This window comes from Eulemur rufifrons, chromosome 8 (genome assembly GCF_041146395.1).
Source record: "Eulemur rufifrons isolate Redbay chromosome 8, OSU_ERuf_1, whole genome shotgun sequence".
NCBI classification, from domain to species: domain Eukaryota; kingdom Metazoa; phylum Chordata; class Mammalia; order Primates; family Lemuridae; genus Eulemur; species Eulemur rufifrons.
In genome coordinates, this window is record NC_090990.1 from 83,056,404 (window position 1) to 83,073,925 (window position 17,522).

General features: G+C 40.9%; 1 protein-coding gene across 2 annotated transcripts in view; it reads left to right on the top strand.

Moving 5' to 3' along the window:
• FMO1 (flavin containing dimethylaniline monoxygenase 1) overlaps nt 1–17,522 on the top strand; it is a 44,486-nt gene that overhangs the window by 15,773 nt on the left and 11,191 nt on the right. Inside the window, exons 2-4 of one of the 2 annotated variants that reach the window (XM_069478334.1) lie at nt 446–583; nt 14,674–14,862; nt 16,795–16,957. In XM_069478334.1, the coding sequence (XP_069334435.1) occupies nt 452–583; nt 14,674–14,862; nt 16,795–16,957 (484 nt within the window). In that variant the 5' untranslated portion in view covers nt 446–451. The remainder of the gene's footprint in view (nt 1–445; nt 584–14,673; nt 14,863–16,794; nt 16,958–17,522) is intronic. The other variant, XM_069478335.1, reaches the window with a different exon arrangement.

The following is a 17,522-nucleotide window of genomic DNA, read 5'->3' on the forward strand; positions in this document are numbered from 1 at the left end:
CTTGGCTGCTGGTCTAGCTCCCCACCAGCAGCTGCTGTGTGGCTTCCTGTGTGGCACCTGTATGACAAGGGGACCCTTTCCTGGTCTGCTGCTCTCTTCAGTTCCAGGGCTAGAGAAGGGAGGCTGGCGGCAGCAGCGCACTCCAGAGTGCAAGACTCTGTCTACCAAAGGGTCCCAGTCCAGCCACTCTGGCAGAAGCCACAGCCTCGATCACAACTGCACTAACACCGTGCTGTGTGAGGGGCGGGAACATACCAAGCACCGGGGTTAACCAGTGACCTGGACATCTCTCTTCTCACATGCACACGCCAGAGACCGGCCACAGGGGATTCAAACTGAGCAAATCCCTTAATCTTCTAAATTCTTTTCCCTGGTTTGTTGAAGCAGCCGAGGATGGGGTGGAGCTTCTGTGACTAAAAAGTTCCACTTCATTTTCCCCACACAGGAGAACATGGCCCAGAGAGTCGCAGTCGTGGGAGCTGGGGTCAGCGGCCTGGCATCTGTCAAGTGCTGTCTGGAGGAAGGACTGGAGCCCACCTGCTTTGAGAGGAGCGATGACCTTGGAGGGCTGTGGAGATTCACCGTAAGTGGGGTTTCAACGGCTTCATTTGCCTATTGGAGAATGACTTAACGGCTGGGAAATGATACCTGTATTTCTTCCACAGGACTGGTGGCCCCGGGGAAGGTTAGAAATATTTGCTGAACAGGGGGCAGGAGGGGTTACTGAAATTGTAAAAGAAACAGGGCACAGGCTGAGCTTGGGTGGGAGTCACAATTAGCCGACTTACAAACTTTATCCAAAGCCAAGAGGGAGAAATGTTTCCAAAGATGCCCACAAAGTGTGGAAGAGAATGGAGTGACTGACACAGGCCAGGAGAGCCCAGGACCGGGGGAGCAGGGCCAGAACCAGGGGTTGGAAGCAAAGCCAGAGACTGCAGTGTTTGGGGTGACAGCAAGGATTTCAGCCTCTGCCTGCAGGACTGGGCTGCTTTTACCAGCTTCTTTGCCCAGCCCTGCTCCATCTGCGTTAAAGCAACATGGGGCTCAGTGCAAGATAAGTTCCATAATCAGGGTCCTGCTGCTCAGGCAATCCCAGTCCAGACCAAGGACAATCGGCAGTAAAGAATGTGAGTTTGGAAGCTTTTTTTCTTCCTGTAGCAAAAGAGAAGTAATATTTTCAAGTCTCAGAGGGCTAGAGTCTGAATTGGAGAGGGGAACAGAGGAACGAGGGCTGAGGAGAGGGCACTATGAAGCCCACCCTTGCCTGGCCCGGGGCCCAGTGGGATTGCAGGGGCCCAGTGGGATTTCAAGGTCCCTGTCTGAGGCCACTGAAACCCTGAACCCAGGCAGGGCGAACCCTCTCTGAGCTCCACAGCTCATCCAGGGAAGCGTTTGCATCCAGTCTCCCCAAAGCTTTTCTCTCCTTCCAGACAAAAGCATTTCCCACCATCTTCAAATGTGCTAAGGAGAAAGCTGTCAGAAACAGCAAAAAGAAGCAAGTTGTCAGATGGCCTGGCCTCAGATCCCCTGAGAAGCTAAGACATTTCTCTGTTACAAAAGGGTGGAATTTGAAAGTGGAATAAAGTAATTATTTTCTAGCTCAGTGGGTGAAGGTCCAGAGAGGCCAAGGTTACTGGTTTAGTCACAGTCCTTCAGCATAGGCAAGCTTGGCTCACATAAAAAACTGCATATCTTAAAATGTACCTAACCATCATGTGTGATCATCAATTCATGGAGACTTTCCAAAGGGAAGTAGGTAAAAGGGCACATCTGTTCCCAGGATTTAAACTGCATGTGTTCCCATAGGATAGCAGAAACCTGACACCTGTGCAAAACTCTCTCCCCTCAAGCCCTTTGAAGATATTACTAATCAAGCATGATACCTTTCTACTAATGAGCCTCAGAATCCTTCTTAACACCATATTACAGACAAGCATACCTAATGGGTCAGAGTTGGCAGGTGGATTGAAAGATGATACTGCCCTATTAAATTAGCAGAATTATTTGGCTAAAGTAATCTCAGTCAAAGCAAAAAGCAAGCCCAAAGACCAACAGCTATACTTAGTCTCTTGGGACACCAGACAAAAATGCTCCTTATTGGAAGTCATATGCTGTACTTGGAAAAAAAAAAAAAAAAAAAGAAACAAAAATGTTCCTTATCTAGATCATAAACACCTAAGTAACACTAAAAGTCATTTATCTAAGAATCACGAGAAATGAGTCTTGATCCAGCTTTGCCCAACTGGCTGTGTGACTTGGGCAGGTCAAATGCATGTAGCACGAAGCAGTGTGGGGAACACAAAAATGAGACGGATTCACTCTGCTCTTTGGAGCTGTCAGGCAGGTGAAAGAAGCCAAGGATCTCACAAGGCAGAAATAGTGCTGTGGCCATTTAAAGGAGTGTAGGATGAAAGCCACTTTGGGGAAGCCAAGGAAGCCTTCTTTGAAGAGATGGTGTGATGGGCTTTGAAAAATTTTAACAGGCAGAAGAGACGGAGCAGAAGATACCAAGGAGGGAACCAGTAAAGAAAAAGTGCTGGGTATGTTCAGAAAATGAAAAGTTATTGGTGCATGTGGCACATGTAAGAGGAGTAATGGGAGGAGAGAAGGGTAGCTGGATGTTTGGGCAAGGGGTTTACACTCAGTTTAAAAAGCAGTGGATAATAAGGAGCAAAAATAAGGAGATTTCTTTGTTTTATTACGCTCGTTTCATTTGCATGAGGGAAAGACCCAAATATGTTTGTAGGTAAAGGGAAAATACCTGGATGATAGGAAATGATTAAATATATAAATCCAAATTGGGGAGCGGAACTGCAGGCACAAGTGGAGGGGCTAGGCTTGGAAAGAGGGGGAGAAAAGAGACACACCTTCCCCAGAGACTGCAGGGGAGGGAAGTGAAGGTGGAAGAGAAGTTTGAGGTAGAGGAAAGAAGATACGAGAGCACGTGCACCAGAGACCTCAATTCTTTCAGGAAAATATGGCACCTGTGGAGAGGAAAGAGGGTGTGCAAGTGGTGAATGGGGTTGGAGAATTAGAAAAATAGAGAAAGTCATGAAAAAATATTACGGGGAATGTGATGGGACATCAAAAAGATAACTAAGAGGAGTATCGAGCAGTAGCCAAGGTAAAATGGCACCCAATTAACAAGTCATTCCACCTCTATCACTTCATGTATAAAATGAAAACGTGGACCAGCTTGAAAAACAGATAAAAGCTGACTTTCCTAACCCGGGGGGCTTAGGAAAATCCTCCCCCGCTTTCATTAGGCAGCCCTCTCTTGACACAGCAGCCTCTTTAGGCACCACTGTAATACTTCAAGATTCCTCCAGAGCCTGGTTGGAAATCCCTAAACTAGAGTGACCTTGAAGGTGCCTCAGCTCTAACATGCTATGAGCCTTCTGAGCCTTTCTAGAGACATCCCTTTCTCTTCCTCCCCAACACACATACACGCACACATACAGACATGCACACATGCATGCACACACATACACACACACCCCCCACAAAAGATTGGCTAGAGGTGTCTTTGCACTCAAAGTAGGTGGCCCATTCAAAACCTGCAGAATTTAAAATTCTGCTCTAGCAATGGCTGTGCTTGCTAGAAAGTAAACAAAGGGGGACTCTTGGTGCCTTACGGGGAAGGGATCATAATGCAAAAGTAGAGAGGAAAAATGCAGAAACCCAGTAAAACACATGTGGAGACAGTTTCCATTTCCAAGTAGGGAAAGGGTCCAAAGATTATAGAGATTATAAATTCCTGCTCTTAACCGGACACTGACAAGAGCTTGACTCTGGTCTCTCCCAGCTCCCACAGCCTTAAAGGAAAGAGGAAGCAGAGAAAGGTTGCAATGGAGAGACAGGACATCATACAGTGGGGAGGGGAAGGGGATGGCAACAGTTACAAAGAAAAGGGACACATTGGTAAGGAGCCACTTCTGACCCAAGTGGAGGCAGAATACACATGTGGAACGCTTCTCAGACTCTTGAGAGGGAGGGGAGGCCTAGGAAAGTAATGCTATAGGTTGATTATGTCAATTATAATAAAGCAATACTTGGGGAAACAAAATTTGAGAAATTGGCTTGTCACTAAAAATTGTTACTTTTAGAGAATTTTAATATAGAAAGGGACCTTGAGAAATAGTCTTCAGGTAAAACTATGCTGACATCATCTAGAAGTGATGAACTTTGCTGTACTGGTAAGAACACTTTCTGCCTCATCCTTCACATCCCTGTAACATTCTGGAGCCTAATAACTCTCTCTGGAATTATCTCCTTCCTTGTGTACATCAAGGTCTTTTCTTCTGCACATGCATTCCTTCATTTATTCAACAAACGTTTATTGAACACCTACTATGTGCCTTACATACCAAATAGTTCTACATTCACTGAGGGTAATGATGAAGTGTAAGAATCCTTCGCCCCTTTAAATCATTGAGGAATGGTTCCTCAGCTATTTCTCCTTTAGATTTGGTAAACCTTATTCTTTAAAAGCCTTATTTCTAAAACTTCAGTAATCTTGGAAGGTTTCCTTTTATTCTTATGTTACTGCCCAACTGAGTCCTTTGCCCACTGCCCAGTAAAGGACAATTATATTGAGACAGCAGGAGTTGTAGCAGAGAAAGAGTTTAATATCACACAGTGCCAGGCGAGGAGATGGGAGTAGTTTTTTAAATCCATCTCCCCAAGAATTTGGGGGCTAAGATTTTTTTTTTTTTTTTTTTTTTTTTTGAGACAGAGTCTCACTCTGTTGCCCAGGCTAGAGTGAGTGCCGTGGCATAAGCCTAGCTCACAGCAACCTCAAACTCCTGACCTCAAGCGATCCTCCTGTCTCAGCCTCCCGAGTAGCTGGGACTACAGGCATGCGCCACCATGCCCGGCTAATTTTTTCTATATATATTTTTAGCTGTCCATATAATTTCTTTCTATTTTTAGTAGAGGTGGGGTCTCGCTCTTGCTCAGGCTGGTCTCGAACTCCTGAGCTCAAAGGATCCGCCCACCTCGGCCTCCCAGAGTGCTAGGATTACAGGCGTGAGCCACCGCGCCCGGCCTGGGGCTAAGATTTTTAAAGGTGGTTTGGAAAAAAAAAAAGGGGGGCCAGGGAATTAGGTTTGTTGATTGGCTGGGGGTGAACTCATAGGGTTGGGAAGCAGAAATTGAGTTCTTGCCTGGGACGGTCCCTGAGTAGGGCATTGCAAGACTTGTTGAATTGGTTCTCACACATGGCCATTGGTCTGGTTGATGTCAGTTGGTCCCCAGAATGCAGAGTCTGGAAGATATCTCCAAGACCAGTCTTAGGTTTTGCAACAGCAATGTTATCTATAGAATTGATCAGGGAAGTCACAAATCTTGCCTCTGTCAAGGAGACGTGACACTTAAGCAGTGAGCAGTTACAGCAGTAGGGAGGTTAGGGAACAACGGCTGGTTAACTTTTAGCTATATCTATACTTCTACAGAAATCAGATGTTTATCACTATTCCTGCTTTATGGCCTTACATTATTTTAATATAAGCAGTTTCACATACATTCAGTAAACATTTTTTAATTACTATTATCCATTGTAGGGTACACCTGACAGGCCCCTACCCTCACAGGGCTTACATTCTTGGAGGTTCCCCAAATTTCCTCTGGAATTTCTGCAGCTCTCCTGTGATGTAAATGCAAGAACTGGACACTGTCCTCCCATGAGAGTCTGAGTCTCACCAGAGAGAAGGGTGACAAAGTAAAATGGGTGCTGGCTATTCTAAGGAAAGGAAAAAGAAGAAGGAAATAATTATTTTTGGAGACAGGAAGTGTGAATGTCATAAGCATAGAGAAAAGGCCTCTATATAGGAGGGACTTTTAATATCATTTTACATTTATTTTAAAAACAAGAAAGAAAGGACAAAACTTTCTTCCTATTGACTATACTCCTCCCTAAAGGACACGATGCTCAAGAAAGTCAGTCTCCATGGTAGTTGTAAAAGAATAACACAAATAACGGTTAACATTTATTGAGAGCTTCCCAGGCACTGTTCTAAAAGCATGACAGCTATCATTTCAGTTTATCCTGGGGGGCGATGTTCTATTGTTGTTCCTACATGAAGATAAGAAAACTGAGGCTGGGCGTGGTGGCTCACGCCTGTAATCCTAGCACTCTGGGAGGCCAAGGTGGGTGGATCGTTTGAGCTCAGGAGTTCGAGACCAGCCTGAGCAAGAGCGAGACCCCATCTCTACTAAAAATAGAAAGAAATTATATGGACAGCTAAAAATATATACAGAAAAAAATTAGCCGGGCATGGTGGTGCATGCCTGTAGTCCCAGCTACTCGGGAGGCTGAGACAGGAGGATCGCTTGAGCCCAGGAGTTTGAGGTTGCTGTGAGCTAGGCTTATGCCACGGCACTCACTCTAGCCTGGGCAACAGAGTGAGACTCTGTCTCAAAAAAAATAAAATAAAATAAAATAAAAATAAAAATAAAAAAAAAAAGAAAACTGAGACACAGAGAGGTTAAGAAAATTCTCAGGATTACTCAGCTAAAAATGTAGAGGTTGATGGCCAGGCATGGTGGCTCACGCCTGTAATCCTAGCACTCTGGGAGACCGAGGCGGGAGGATCCCTTGAGCTCAGGGCTTCGGAACCAGCCTGAGCAAGAGCAAGACCCCGTCTCTACAAAAAATAGAAAAATTAGCCAGGCATGGTGGTGCATGCCTGTAGTCCCAACTACTTTGGAGGCTGAAGCAGGAGGATGGCTTGAGCCCAGGAGTTTGAGGTTGCTGTGAGCTATGATTGACACCACTGCACTCTATCCTGGGCAACAGAGCAAGACTCTGTCAAAAAAAAAAAAAAAAAATGTAGAGCTTGAGTATGAACCCAGTCAGTCTGACTTTGGAGTCTGTGCTGCTAAGAACTACATCCCAAGCACTTCTAGAGTCTGTTTCACAACTAGAGGATCAGGCAAATCTTGGACTGTGGCTCATGGAGTCTCCCCAAGTGTCCCAGTGGGTGATGGTGACCTTCCCACTGTCCTGCAGGACCAAAGTGGACCAGAGAGCCAGAAACCCCTCTGTTCGTGCTCTTTTTCTTTTCCCTCACTCCACAGTTCACCCCTCCTTTCCTCTTTTTTCTCTTCATGAGTGTTCAGGGGGACATGTGCTTCCACACTTGGAGTTCCAGGGTAATTGGCAGACCCACACAGGGATGATGCCCCAAGTGTCCACAGCTGGGGCGTGAAGGGGTGTGCAGGGCATGGGGTCTCACAGGGCCTGGGAGTCACTGGGAAGATTGCTTACTGAGGCGAGCACTGGAGCAGGGCGCTCCAGACTCACCAAAACAAATCAGAACAGGCATGGACCGTGCTCTCTGTGTATATGCTAAATACTCCAGCCCTTCTATTTTTCCAGAAGAAACAATCAGTGGGAGGAAAGAAAAACAAGACCAAAGAGTTGGTCTTGGATTCTACCCTAAGAGCTAAATTTCCTTTAAGCTGCAATTTCTCATCCGCTAACATCTGTGATACATTATTTCACAATAGGCTTCAGTGTTTCCTGGAAGCTTTTCTTCCTGCGTTTATAATTGTCTTTCTAAATTGTGCAAAACAGAAGTTTTTCTTCCTCTATTTTTGTTTTTTTGTTCATTTGCTTTAAGATCTCATACATGGTTTCTGAGATTATTCAGTTCCAACAAGTCCCCAGTGAGTTCCAGTAAGTCTCTGATATTTAAACATGCCATTATAAAGTGCTTTCAATTTTTTGAACTATTTTTATGGAAAACTTTACAAAATGTATTATGCATCTCTCTACCTCCTTAATGTCAAATTTAGCTTTGTCTAATTGCTAGAAATCGAGACTATTAACAACAAAGTGTTATTTACTATGTGATATTCTTGGATGCCAGAGAAAGGTGAGGGAACTTCAACTCTACATTAATTGATCCCAAAATGTTTATAATTGATGTTTTTTGGCTTATACTGCAATTTCTTTCCTTGCTGTTTGCTCTCATTTATCAGTACTATGGCTCTTTATATCTATTTTCTTTATTCCTATAACCCCGAGGAAACTTGATTACTGTTTTAATTAAATCAAATCAACTTTACATTTAGTTCTAATACCCACCTTCAGGTCTAAGGATGTTCTAAAACCATGCTATCCAATATGGTAGCCACTAGCCACATGTAGCTATAGAACACTTGAAATATAGCTGGTATGACTAAGGAACTGAGCTTTTTTATTTAATTTTAATTTTAAACTCCATTCAGTTATTGTAGAACTTCTAAGTATATTTAGATCAACTTGGATATGTGAATCCACTTTTCCCAATGAAAACATAGCATTTGACTATATGTATGTAAAATACACACCAGATTTGGAAGACAGGATGAGAAAAAGAATGTAAAATATCCCATTAATACTTTATATTGATTACATGTTGAAATCACAATATTATGAATATACTGAGTTAAAATATATTCTTAAAATTATTTTCACTTTTTAATTTTTTAATGCAGCTGCTAGAAAATTTAAAAGTACAAATGTGGCTTCTGTCACATTCCTACTGGGCAGTGCTGCTCTGACGCCTTCTCATTCAAAGTAGGGTCCATGGGCCAGCAACATCTGCCAGAGAACTTGTTAAAAATGCGGACTCTCAGGCACACCCAGACTACTGAGTCAGCACCTACGTGGTAATAAGATTCCCTAGGCCATTCTTAACAAGATTAAGAAGCACTGGTCTAGAGAGCTGTACTTCTCAAATTGTGGAGGGCAACCAGGTTTTTTTTTTTAATTTCCAATTAATTACAGGCTATTGTTTGTCAGATATAATAAAAATAAATCATTTTTAAAAATTAAAATGACACAAATAAAAATGTATAAAATATAAATTCAGGCCGGCCACAGCAGCTCACACCTGTAATCCTTGCAATCTGGGAGACCAAGGCGGGATGATCACTTGAGGTCAGGAGTTCGAGACTAGCCTGAGCAAGAGCGAGACCCTGTCTCTACTAAAAATGTAAATAATTATTTGGGAACTACTAAAAAAAAATAGAAAAAATTAGCCCGGCATGGTGGTGCTCGCCTATAGTCCCAGCTACTCAGGAGGCTGAGGCAGGAGGATCATTTGAGCCCAGGAGTTTGAGGTTGCTGTGAGCTAGGCTGACGCCACGGCACTCTAGCCTGGGCAACAGAGGAGATTCTGTCTCAAATATATATATAAATGTATATATATGTATATATACACATATATATGATTTCAAAATTTGTATAGAGTCAGAAGTCATAAAATTAATTTCAACAAATATCATTGAATAAGTAGAAATAAGAGGAAACAATTACAAGAAAAGGACACATTGTTCTTTGAAAGTGTGCATTAGGCATTGAATAAGTAGAAATAAGAGGAAACAATTACAAGAAAAGGACACATTGTTCTTTGAAAGTGTGCCCTAGGCAACTGATACAGAGAATCACCACTGTACTTGTACCTTTTTGGCAAACAAGCAAAACATGTTTTGTGAAATAGCAGTTCTTCATATTAAACAATTACAGGCACACTTCGAATGCACATTGTTTATATTACTATCTAAGGTTTTTTTTTTTGAAGACAGAGTCTCACTCTTTTGCCCTGGCTAGAATGCCGTGGCATCAGCCTAGCTCACAGCAACCTCAAACTCCTGGGCTTACGCAATCCTACTGCCTCAGCCTCCCAAGTAGCTGGGATTACAGGCATGTGCCACCATGCCTGGCTAATTTTTTTTGTATATTTTTAGTTGTCCAGATAATTTCTTTCTATTTTTTAGTAGATATGAGATCTCGCTCTTGCTCAGGCTGGTCTCGAACTCCTAAGCTCAAGGGATCCTCCCTCCTCGGCCTCCCAGAGTGCTAGGATTACAGGCGTGAGCCACCGCGTCCTGGCCTTATCTAAGGTTTTTTAACGTGACAGTTAAGCTTGCTTCTTGCTTGTCAATTTTTCTAATCTACATTGGATGGATAACAGTGCTCTTCGAGCAGGGGCAAGATGGCTGACTAGAGACATCAGTCACCAGATTGTCTCAGAAAGAAGGAAAAGTTTTAGATTTAAAAAAAAAAAAAAAAAAAAAAAAGCTCAGGTGTGATTCTGAGGTAAAAGTGCCAGACCCTACCAGAGATTCTATGGGAAAAAGTTGCGGAGCAGAACAAGAAGGAACAAGATTTTAGCAGAGATGGACTCCCCGTGGAAAGGGTAGGTGGGGGTTTTGTTTCTCCCTCCTCACATCTTTGGCAGCTGGCAGACTCCTGAGCTGCTGGAGAGCTTCTCTACCCTCACAAGCCCCGAAGCTGCTGCCGCCAGTGAACCGGGAGCTTCCTGAGAACAAAGCACTGGGCTGCCAGCCGCCTGTGGCCGCTCCCCCTCCCACAGACCTGAGCTGAGGCGGCGGGGCGCTACTGCTTCTCCAGCCATTGTGTGCCTTTGTCCTCCCCAGGGTGCTTCAGCCCTTCAGTTTTTTGTGTCACTGGTTCCCACACAAATGTTTCCCAATTCCTGTCCAGACTGTAATAAGACAAAGCGGACACCAACCCACACTGAGAAAAGGAAGCCTATTCAATAAGCGATGCTGGGAACACTGGATAGCCACATGCAGAAAAATGAAATGGACCCCTAATCTCTCACTGTATACAAAAATTAATTCAAGAGGTATTAAAAACTTAAATGTAAGGCATGAAACCATAAAAATTCTAAAGAAAACAGGGAAAACTCTTCTAGATATCAGCCTAGGCAAAGAATTTATGATTAAGACCCAAAGGCAAATATAGCAACAACAAAAATAAATAAATGGGATTTTATCCAATTAAAAATTTCTACACAGCAGGGACTGCAAACTAGTGCAACCCCTGTGGAAAGCATTATGGAGGTATCTTAAACAGATTCAAGTAGACCTGCCATTTGACCCAGCAATCCCATTACTGGGCATATACCCAAAGGAAAAAAGGTCATTCTGTAACAAAGGCACAGGTACCCAAATGTTTATAGCAGCACAATTCACAATAGCAAAGATGTGGAAACAACCCAAATGCCCATCAATACATGATTGGATTAGTAAACTGTGGTATATGTAAACCATGAAATACTACTCAGCTATAAGGAATGATGAAGATACGACATCTCTATGGTTCTCCTGGAGAGAGTTGGAACCCATTATATTAAGTGAAGTATCCCAAGAATGGAAAAACAAGCATCACATGTACTCACCAGAAAATTGGTTTCCCTGATCATCACCTAAATACAAATCTGGGAACGACACCAATCGGATATCAGACTGAGGTGGGGGGTGAGGGAGGGGATGGGGGTATGCCTACACAATGAGTGCATTGCGCACCATTTGGGGAGTGGTAACACTTGAAGGTGCTGACTCGGGAAAGGGGGGGTGGGGAAAAAAATATGAAACTATTGTTTTTAACTTGCACTGTTCACTTAATAATTTGTCATGAATATTTCCCATATTATTTCATATCATTGTACAAGAAATAATGTATACATTATGAGGACATACTGTATCTAACAAGATATACTGTTAGACTCTTTGATTCTGTAAAATTAAATTGAAAAAAAAAAAAAAAGAAAAGAAAAATTTCTACACAGCAAAGGAAACTATCACCAAAGTGAATAGACAACGTACAGAATGAGAGAAAATATTCACAAATTATGCATCTGACAAAGGACTAATATCCAGAATCTACAAAGAACTCAAACAAATCCATAAGAAAAAATAACAAACAATCCCATCAAAAAGTGGGCAAAAGGGATGAACAGTAGTTTTTCAAAAGAAGATAGACAATTGGCCAAGAACATGAAAAAAACACTCAACATCACTAATCATCAGGAAAATGCAAATTAGAAAATTGGTTTCCCTGATCATCACCTAAATACATATCTGGGAACGACACCAATTGGATATCAGACTGAGGTGGGGGGTGGGGGAGGGGATGGGGGTATGCCTACACAATGAGTGCATTGCGCACCGTTTGGGGAGTGGTAACACTTGAAGGTGCTGACTCGGGAAGGGGGGGTGGGGAAGGGAGGGATATATACCTACATGATGGTGCAACGCGCACTACCTGGGGAACAGACACGCCTGGAGCTCTGACTTGGGAAGAAAGGCGATACATGGGCAACGTATGTAACCTGCAATTCTGTATCCCCCATAACAATAAGATGAAATAAAAAAAAAAAAAACTACAATGAGATACCACCTTACCCTTATCATAATTACCATTATTAAAAAGTCAAAAAACAATAGACGCTGGTGTGGATGCAGAGAGAAGGGAACACTTATGCACTGTTGGTGGGATAGCAAATTAGTACAACCTCTGTAGAAAACAGTATGGAAATTCCTCAAAGAAAAATGTAGACTTACCATTCAATCCAGCAATCCCACTATTGGGTATCTATCTAACCAAAGGAAATGAAGTCATTTTATCAAAAAGACTCCTGCACTCAAATGTTTATCGCAGCCCATTTCACAATTGCAAAGATGTAGAATCAACCTAAGTGCCCATCAATTCATGAATGTATAAAGAAAATGTGGGGGTGTGTGTGTGTGTGTGTGTGCATATGTACTACCCAGCCATAAAAAGGAATGAAATAATGTCATTTCCAGAAACTTAGATGAAACTGGAGACCATTATCCTAAGTGAAGTATCTCAGGAATTAAAAACCCAATACCATATGTTCTCACTAATAAGTGGGAGCTAGTAGATGAGTACACACAAGCACAAAACGATATGAAGGACATGAGAAACCAAGCAGTGGGGAGGATGAGAGGGTGGGTGTGGGATAAAAACTTACCTACTGGGTACAATGAACACTATTCTGGTGATGGGCACACCAAAAGCCCTGACTTAAGTTTTATAGAAGGTATCCATGTCAGAAAACACTTGTACCCCCTTAACATTTGGAAGTAAAAAATAATAATATTAAATATTTTTAAAAAGCAATGCTCTTTGCAGGAGATAATGTATATCTAAATTATCTACATAGTGATTAATAACATTCAAAGTAGAGAAACTAGATTCACAGAGGTATGCTGATTGGACTGGAAGAAGAGATGTCAATGCAATCTCAGCAAGGTCAGCATATTTTTTTTAACTGCTATCCAAAATGAAGCAGATAGTGCTGTATTTGTAAAATTCATCTTCAGTCTTTTATCAGTAGCCAGTTCAAATAATGTATACTGTAAGGTTATAGTTAAAAATACATTATCTTTCAATGAAATAAAATGATTTCAGATTTTACACTTTTGGATAACAGTTTTCAAACTAACCTTAAAATATCACATGTTATAATGCAGTCCTACTACACATGACTAGTACATAGCTCAAACTCTTCTCACAAATTAGACGAAACCAAGACTGATCTATGTTCTGTTCAACAAAAAGGAGTCCACATGCTTGAATATTGGGCAATGTCAAATTATTGTTATAAAAGTTTCTAAGTGCTTACTCTCAATTTCTGTATTTATCTTGTAACAGATTAGCAACAAACAGTTCATATCAGTACTGCTCTGTAGACTGCACGTGACTAGCACTGCTTTATACATTCCAGCAGGATAAAAGATCAAGATTTAGTAGTCCTTCTCAGAAGCCTTTTAGCACCCAGTTTTCGAGACATATTCTGGACAAGTGAGGCTGTCAAATTTGAGGACACAGATACTCAGGTTGTAGTCAACTCTTATCAGTTGGTGAGATCAGTAACAGTAAACCACAGAGATATGCTTATAATTTTATTCTCTATTATTGATGTATATTTTACGCAGATCTAGGTTCAAACCCTTTGGGGAAAGAGGGTAAGCCCACTTCATATGTGAGGTTTATGTTCTTGTTTCCACTTGTTCACATAAATGAAATAATTTTTATTTACAGGAAAAATGACCTATTCATATCCAAGATGGTAAATAATATTAAAGTACTAAGGACCTTCCCCTTGAAATCAGGAGAATAATTCTCATAATACCACCCAAAAGACACAGGCAATGTATATTAAATACATTACTAAAGATGCTTATTATTCAACCTTGTGGTAGCTTTCTGAGATGTTGATACTTGCTAGTTAACTGAGTCGAAACTGGGGGTGGGAAATTGGTTAGTGTTAAGCCATGCACGCAGTAGTCCAGTCTGAAACCCTTGACTGTTCCTCTCATAATCCCTAAATCTAATTGATCTTGCAGTCCTATATATTCTACCTTACTGCCTTCTCTCAAATCCCACCTCCCTGGGTTCTGACAGTCCTTGCCTCTACTTGGGCCCTCGTTAGCAATCAAGTGGATTAATGTTTCAGGTTCTTAACTCACCTCCTTCCTTTTCTTCCAGCCCCCTCTAATTCATTTCTTTGTAGAACCAATTACCTTTCCAAAATTTAATGTGAATCACTTCCATGTTTAAAACATTCAGTAGACTGCCTTAACCTACCTATAAAACCCAAATTCCTTAACTTTGGATACAAGATCCTTCATAATCTGAACCCCTCTTTTCCATAATCATTTCAAGAATATCTCATGAAACCAAAGTACCTAGCAATTGTCCATCATCCAAATACTACTTCCTGGCTCTCTTCCATTTCCATATTCTCCTGTACTTTGTAGTGATACTATGTGAATCGGGACAGGTGAGTTCATCCCAGGTTTATTTCTTAACATGCAATGAATGCTCATGTGTGGGAACTGTTTGTACAGGAACATGTTGAAGAAGGCAGAGCCAGTCTCTACAAGTCTGTGGTTTCCAACAGCTGCAAGGAGATGTCCTGTTACTCAGACTTTCCATTCCCAGAAGATTATCCCAACTATGTGCCAAATTCTCAATTTCTGGAATATCTCAAAATGTATGCAAACCAGTTCAACCTTGTGAAATGCATTCAATTCAAGGTAAGACAGGAAACAGCAATTAGTAGTCAGAAAGTATTTTCTTCCCTCTTTTCTATTACTTCTCTATAGCCCAGCCGTGGACTCTGTAGATGAGATACTGAACTGGCAAGATTAATGACACTTGCCTGGATTTCTTTTCCTGTTGTATTCACTCTCCACCCCAAGTAAATCTGAAGATAGAGGTGTAAAGATTCACATCTATAAAATATTAGCTTGTCATATTTACATCCAAGTATCCTAAGGGACCTAAAAAATGTCAAACCACATTTTCAGCTTGGGCCAAATGCCTGCACACATGAACACTGACCACTGCTACCAGCCACTTGGGTACTCTCTTCTTGACTACACATTTTTAGGAATGGGCATGTGCAATGTTCCATACAGAAGAGAACCTCACTATTAGAAGGAAATCTTTTCTAGATATTTTTGGGAACAGAAAAATCTTTGAATATTGCTCTTCTCCTAAGCCCTCTTTTTTCCCATTTCAGAGGTTGGAGACAGAAGGACAGCAACAAAGGAATATATTCTCTTTCTCCTCTTTCTTTTTTCCTTTTTTTTTAGGGGGGAGGCTTTTTTTCCAAGAAACACATAGAAATCCATGTATTTCCCTTCTCCTATCTCCCTCCCTATCAGAGATGGGAATGATAAGGAATTCATAGGGAATTACACACAAAAAGCAACATAAATGGAGTCATTGACCAAAACAAGTGGCAAATAAGAGTCACATTCACATTCACAATTTTAAAAGCTTTCCTAAAATGCTCCACTGTCAAGGAATATTTTATCCCACTTCCTTATTTTGCAAGAGATGCAGTAAAAATAAAGTACTATTAAGTGAATGGATATAACCCACAAAAATTTTTATAAAAAGTACATCAGAATTCCTAAATCTAAAACATTTTTTCTGCGTGCTGCCCAAGACCATTCAAAAACAATTTTTAGAAAGCTTGATGTTCAACAAAATTTTTAAAAGTACATACAAGCAGCTGTCTCTAAGAGGTGATCTGTGGTTGATATTTGTGTGGTTTTGTTTATCATTCTTCTCTATGCATTCCAAATTTTGAATGATGAGCACTTATTATTTTATAATTACAAATAAATTTTATTTTGAAAGGTTTAAATTAACTGAAAATTTATTTTTAGAAAGACAGAGTTACTAATACAAATGTAGAAACCCAATCAGCACTTTGAATATTATAAACCAAATAGTGAACCCATTAGGAGGGACTTGAGAAGCCTATCTTCTTTAAAAACTTTGAAAAGAAAGGCAGAAAAGCCTCTTGATCAGTGAATAATTTATGCTTTTAAATTTGATTTGTATTAGATTATTTGTACATATATTTCCTGAATCAAATGATCGTGCTCATGGATAGATATATACTCGATAAGAACAAAAAATAGACTATTTGAAATCTGGACTGCTCCCAAAAATTCAGGCCATAAGGTTAGCACTTTTCAATAGTTCTGTAGATCTAGGTAAACTTAACAACATATTTTGTAAAATCTTTTATAAGCTAAGATACTTGGGACCAAATTCATGTTTTTAATTATATAATACTCACATCTCTATTAAAGGAATTATTGTTAAAGAAACAGACTGTGAAACATAAAGCTGTATAACAGAAAGAATAATGAAAACAACTTCAGAAACCTAGGTTATAATCCTAGTTTTATCACTTGCTGTGAGAATTTGAAATCACTTAAAATCTTTGGAAGCCATCACTTCTCTTAGATACCCCTCCAAGCTTAGAATACTTCCACCCATGAAATCATGATTAGTCTAATAGCCTGATTAGGTTTCTAGGATTATGCTTATTCATTATGTTTAGTCTGTGCTCCAGAACTTTTGAAATGCCAAACTAGTACATCAACAAGCAAGCCCTTAATGGAAACTTGACAACTGCTAATCATATCTGCGATTCTTTTTTCTAGACCAAAGTCTGCAGCATAACAAAATGCCCAGATTTTACTGTCTCTGGCCAATGGGAGGTGGTCACTCTGCATGAAGGGAAGCACGAATCAGCCATCTTTGATGCTGTCATGGTCTGCACTGGTTTCCTTACTGATCCTTATCTGCCACTGGATTCCTTTCCAGGTACAGCATTTCCTGCAACTGACCTTGAGTTGTCTCATGAGAGCCATCCTGATACTTGACTGGTCTGGGAATAATTCCATTACATAGATAAAGATGAGAGGTAACAGGAGTTTTTTCTAACCAGCACTTTTTGGCCAGTTTTTGGCTTTCATTTGTGCCAGACAACTTATGAGGGTAGAAGAGCAAAATGGATAATTTAATAAGCAGTTTTATGCTTCACTGAGATTCAATGTCCCTCCTTAAGTGACTGGCAGCACTCAGAAACTCTTCTAAGACAGGGTGCTTGGACAAGTTCCTAGCCTCAGCAGTAGCTGCACATTGCCAAAGTTGAGTTTAGAGGTTCCAAAAGTCAATCCATGGAAAAAGGAAAAAGGAATTTGATTTTTTTGCATTTGTTCATTTTATATGAGCCATATCAATTAGCTAGATCAGAGGTTTATGGCAATGGATTAATAGTCAACAGAGAGATTAGTTTTAGGAGACAAGTTAAGACATCTTTGGGTTTAAGTTTCTTTATCTGGCTTTTGCAACCATGAGTCATGGTAATCTATGCCAGATTTTAACT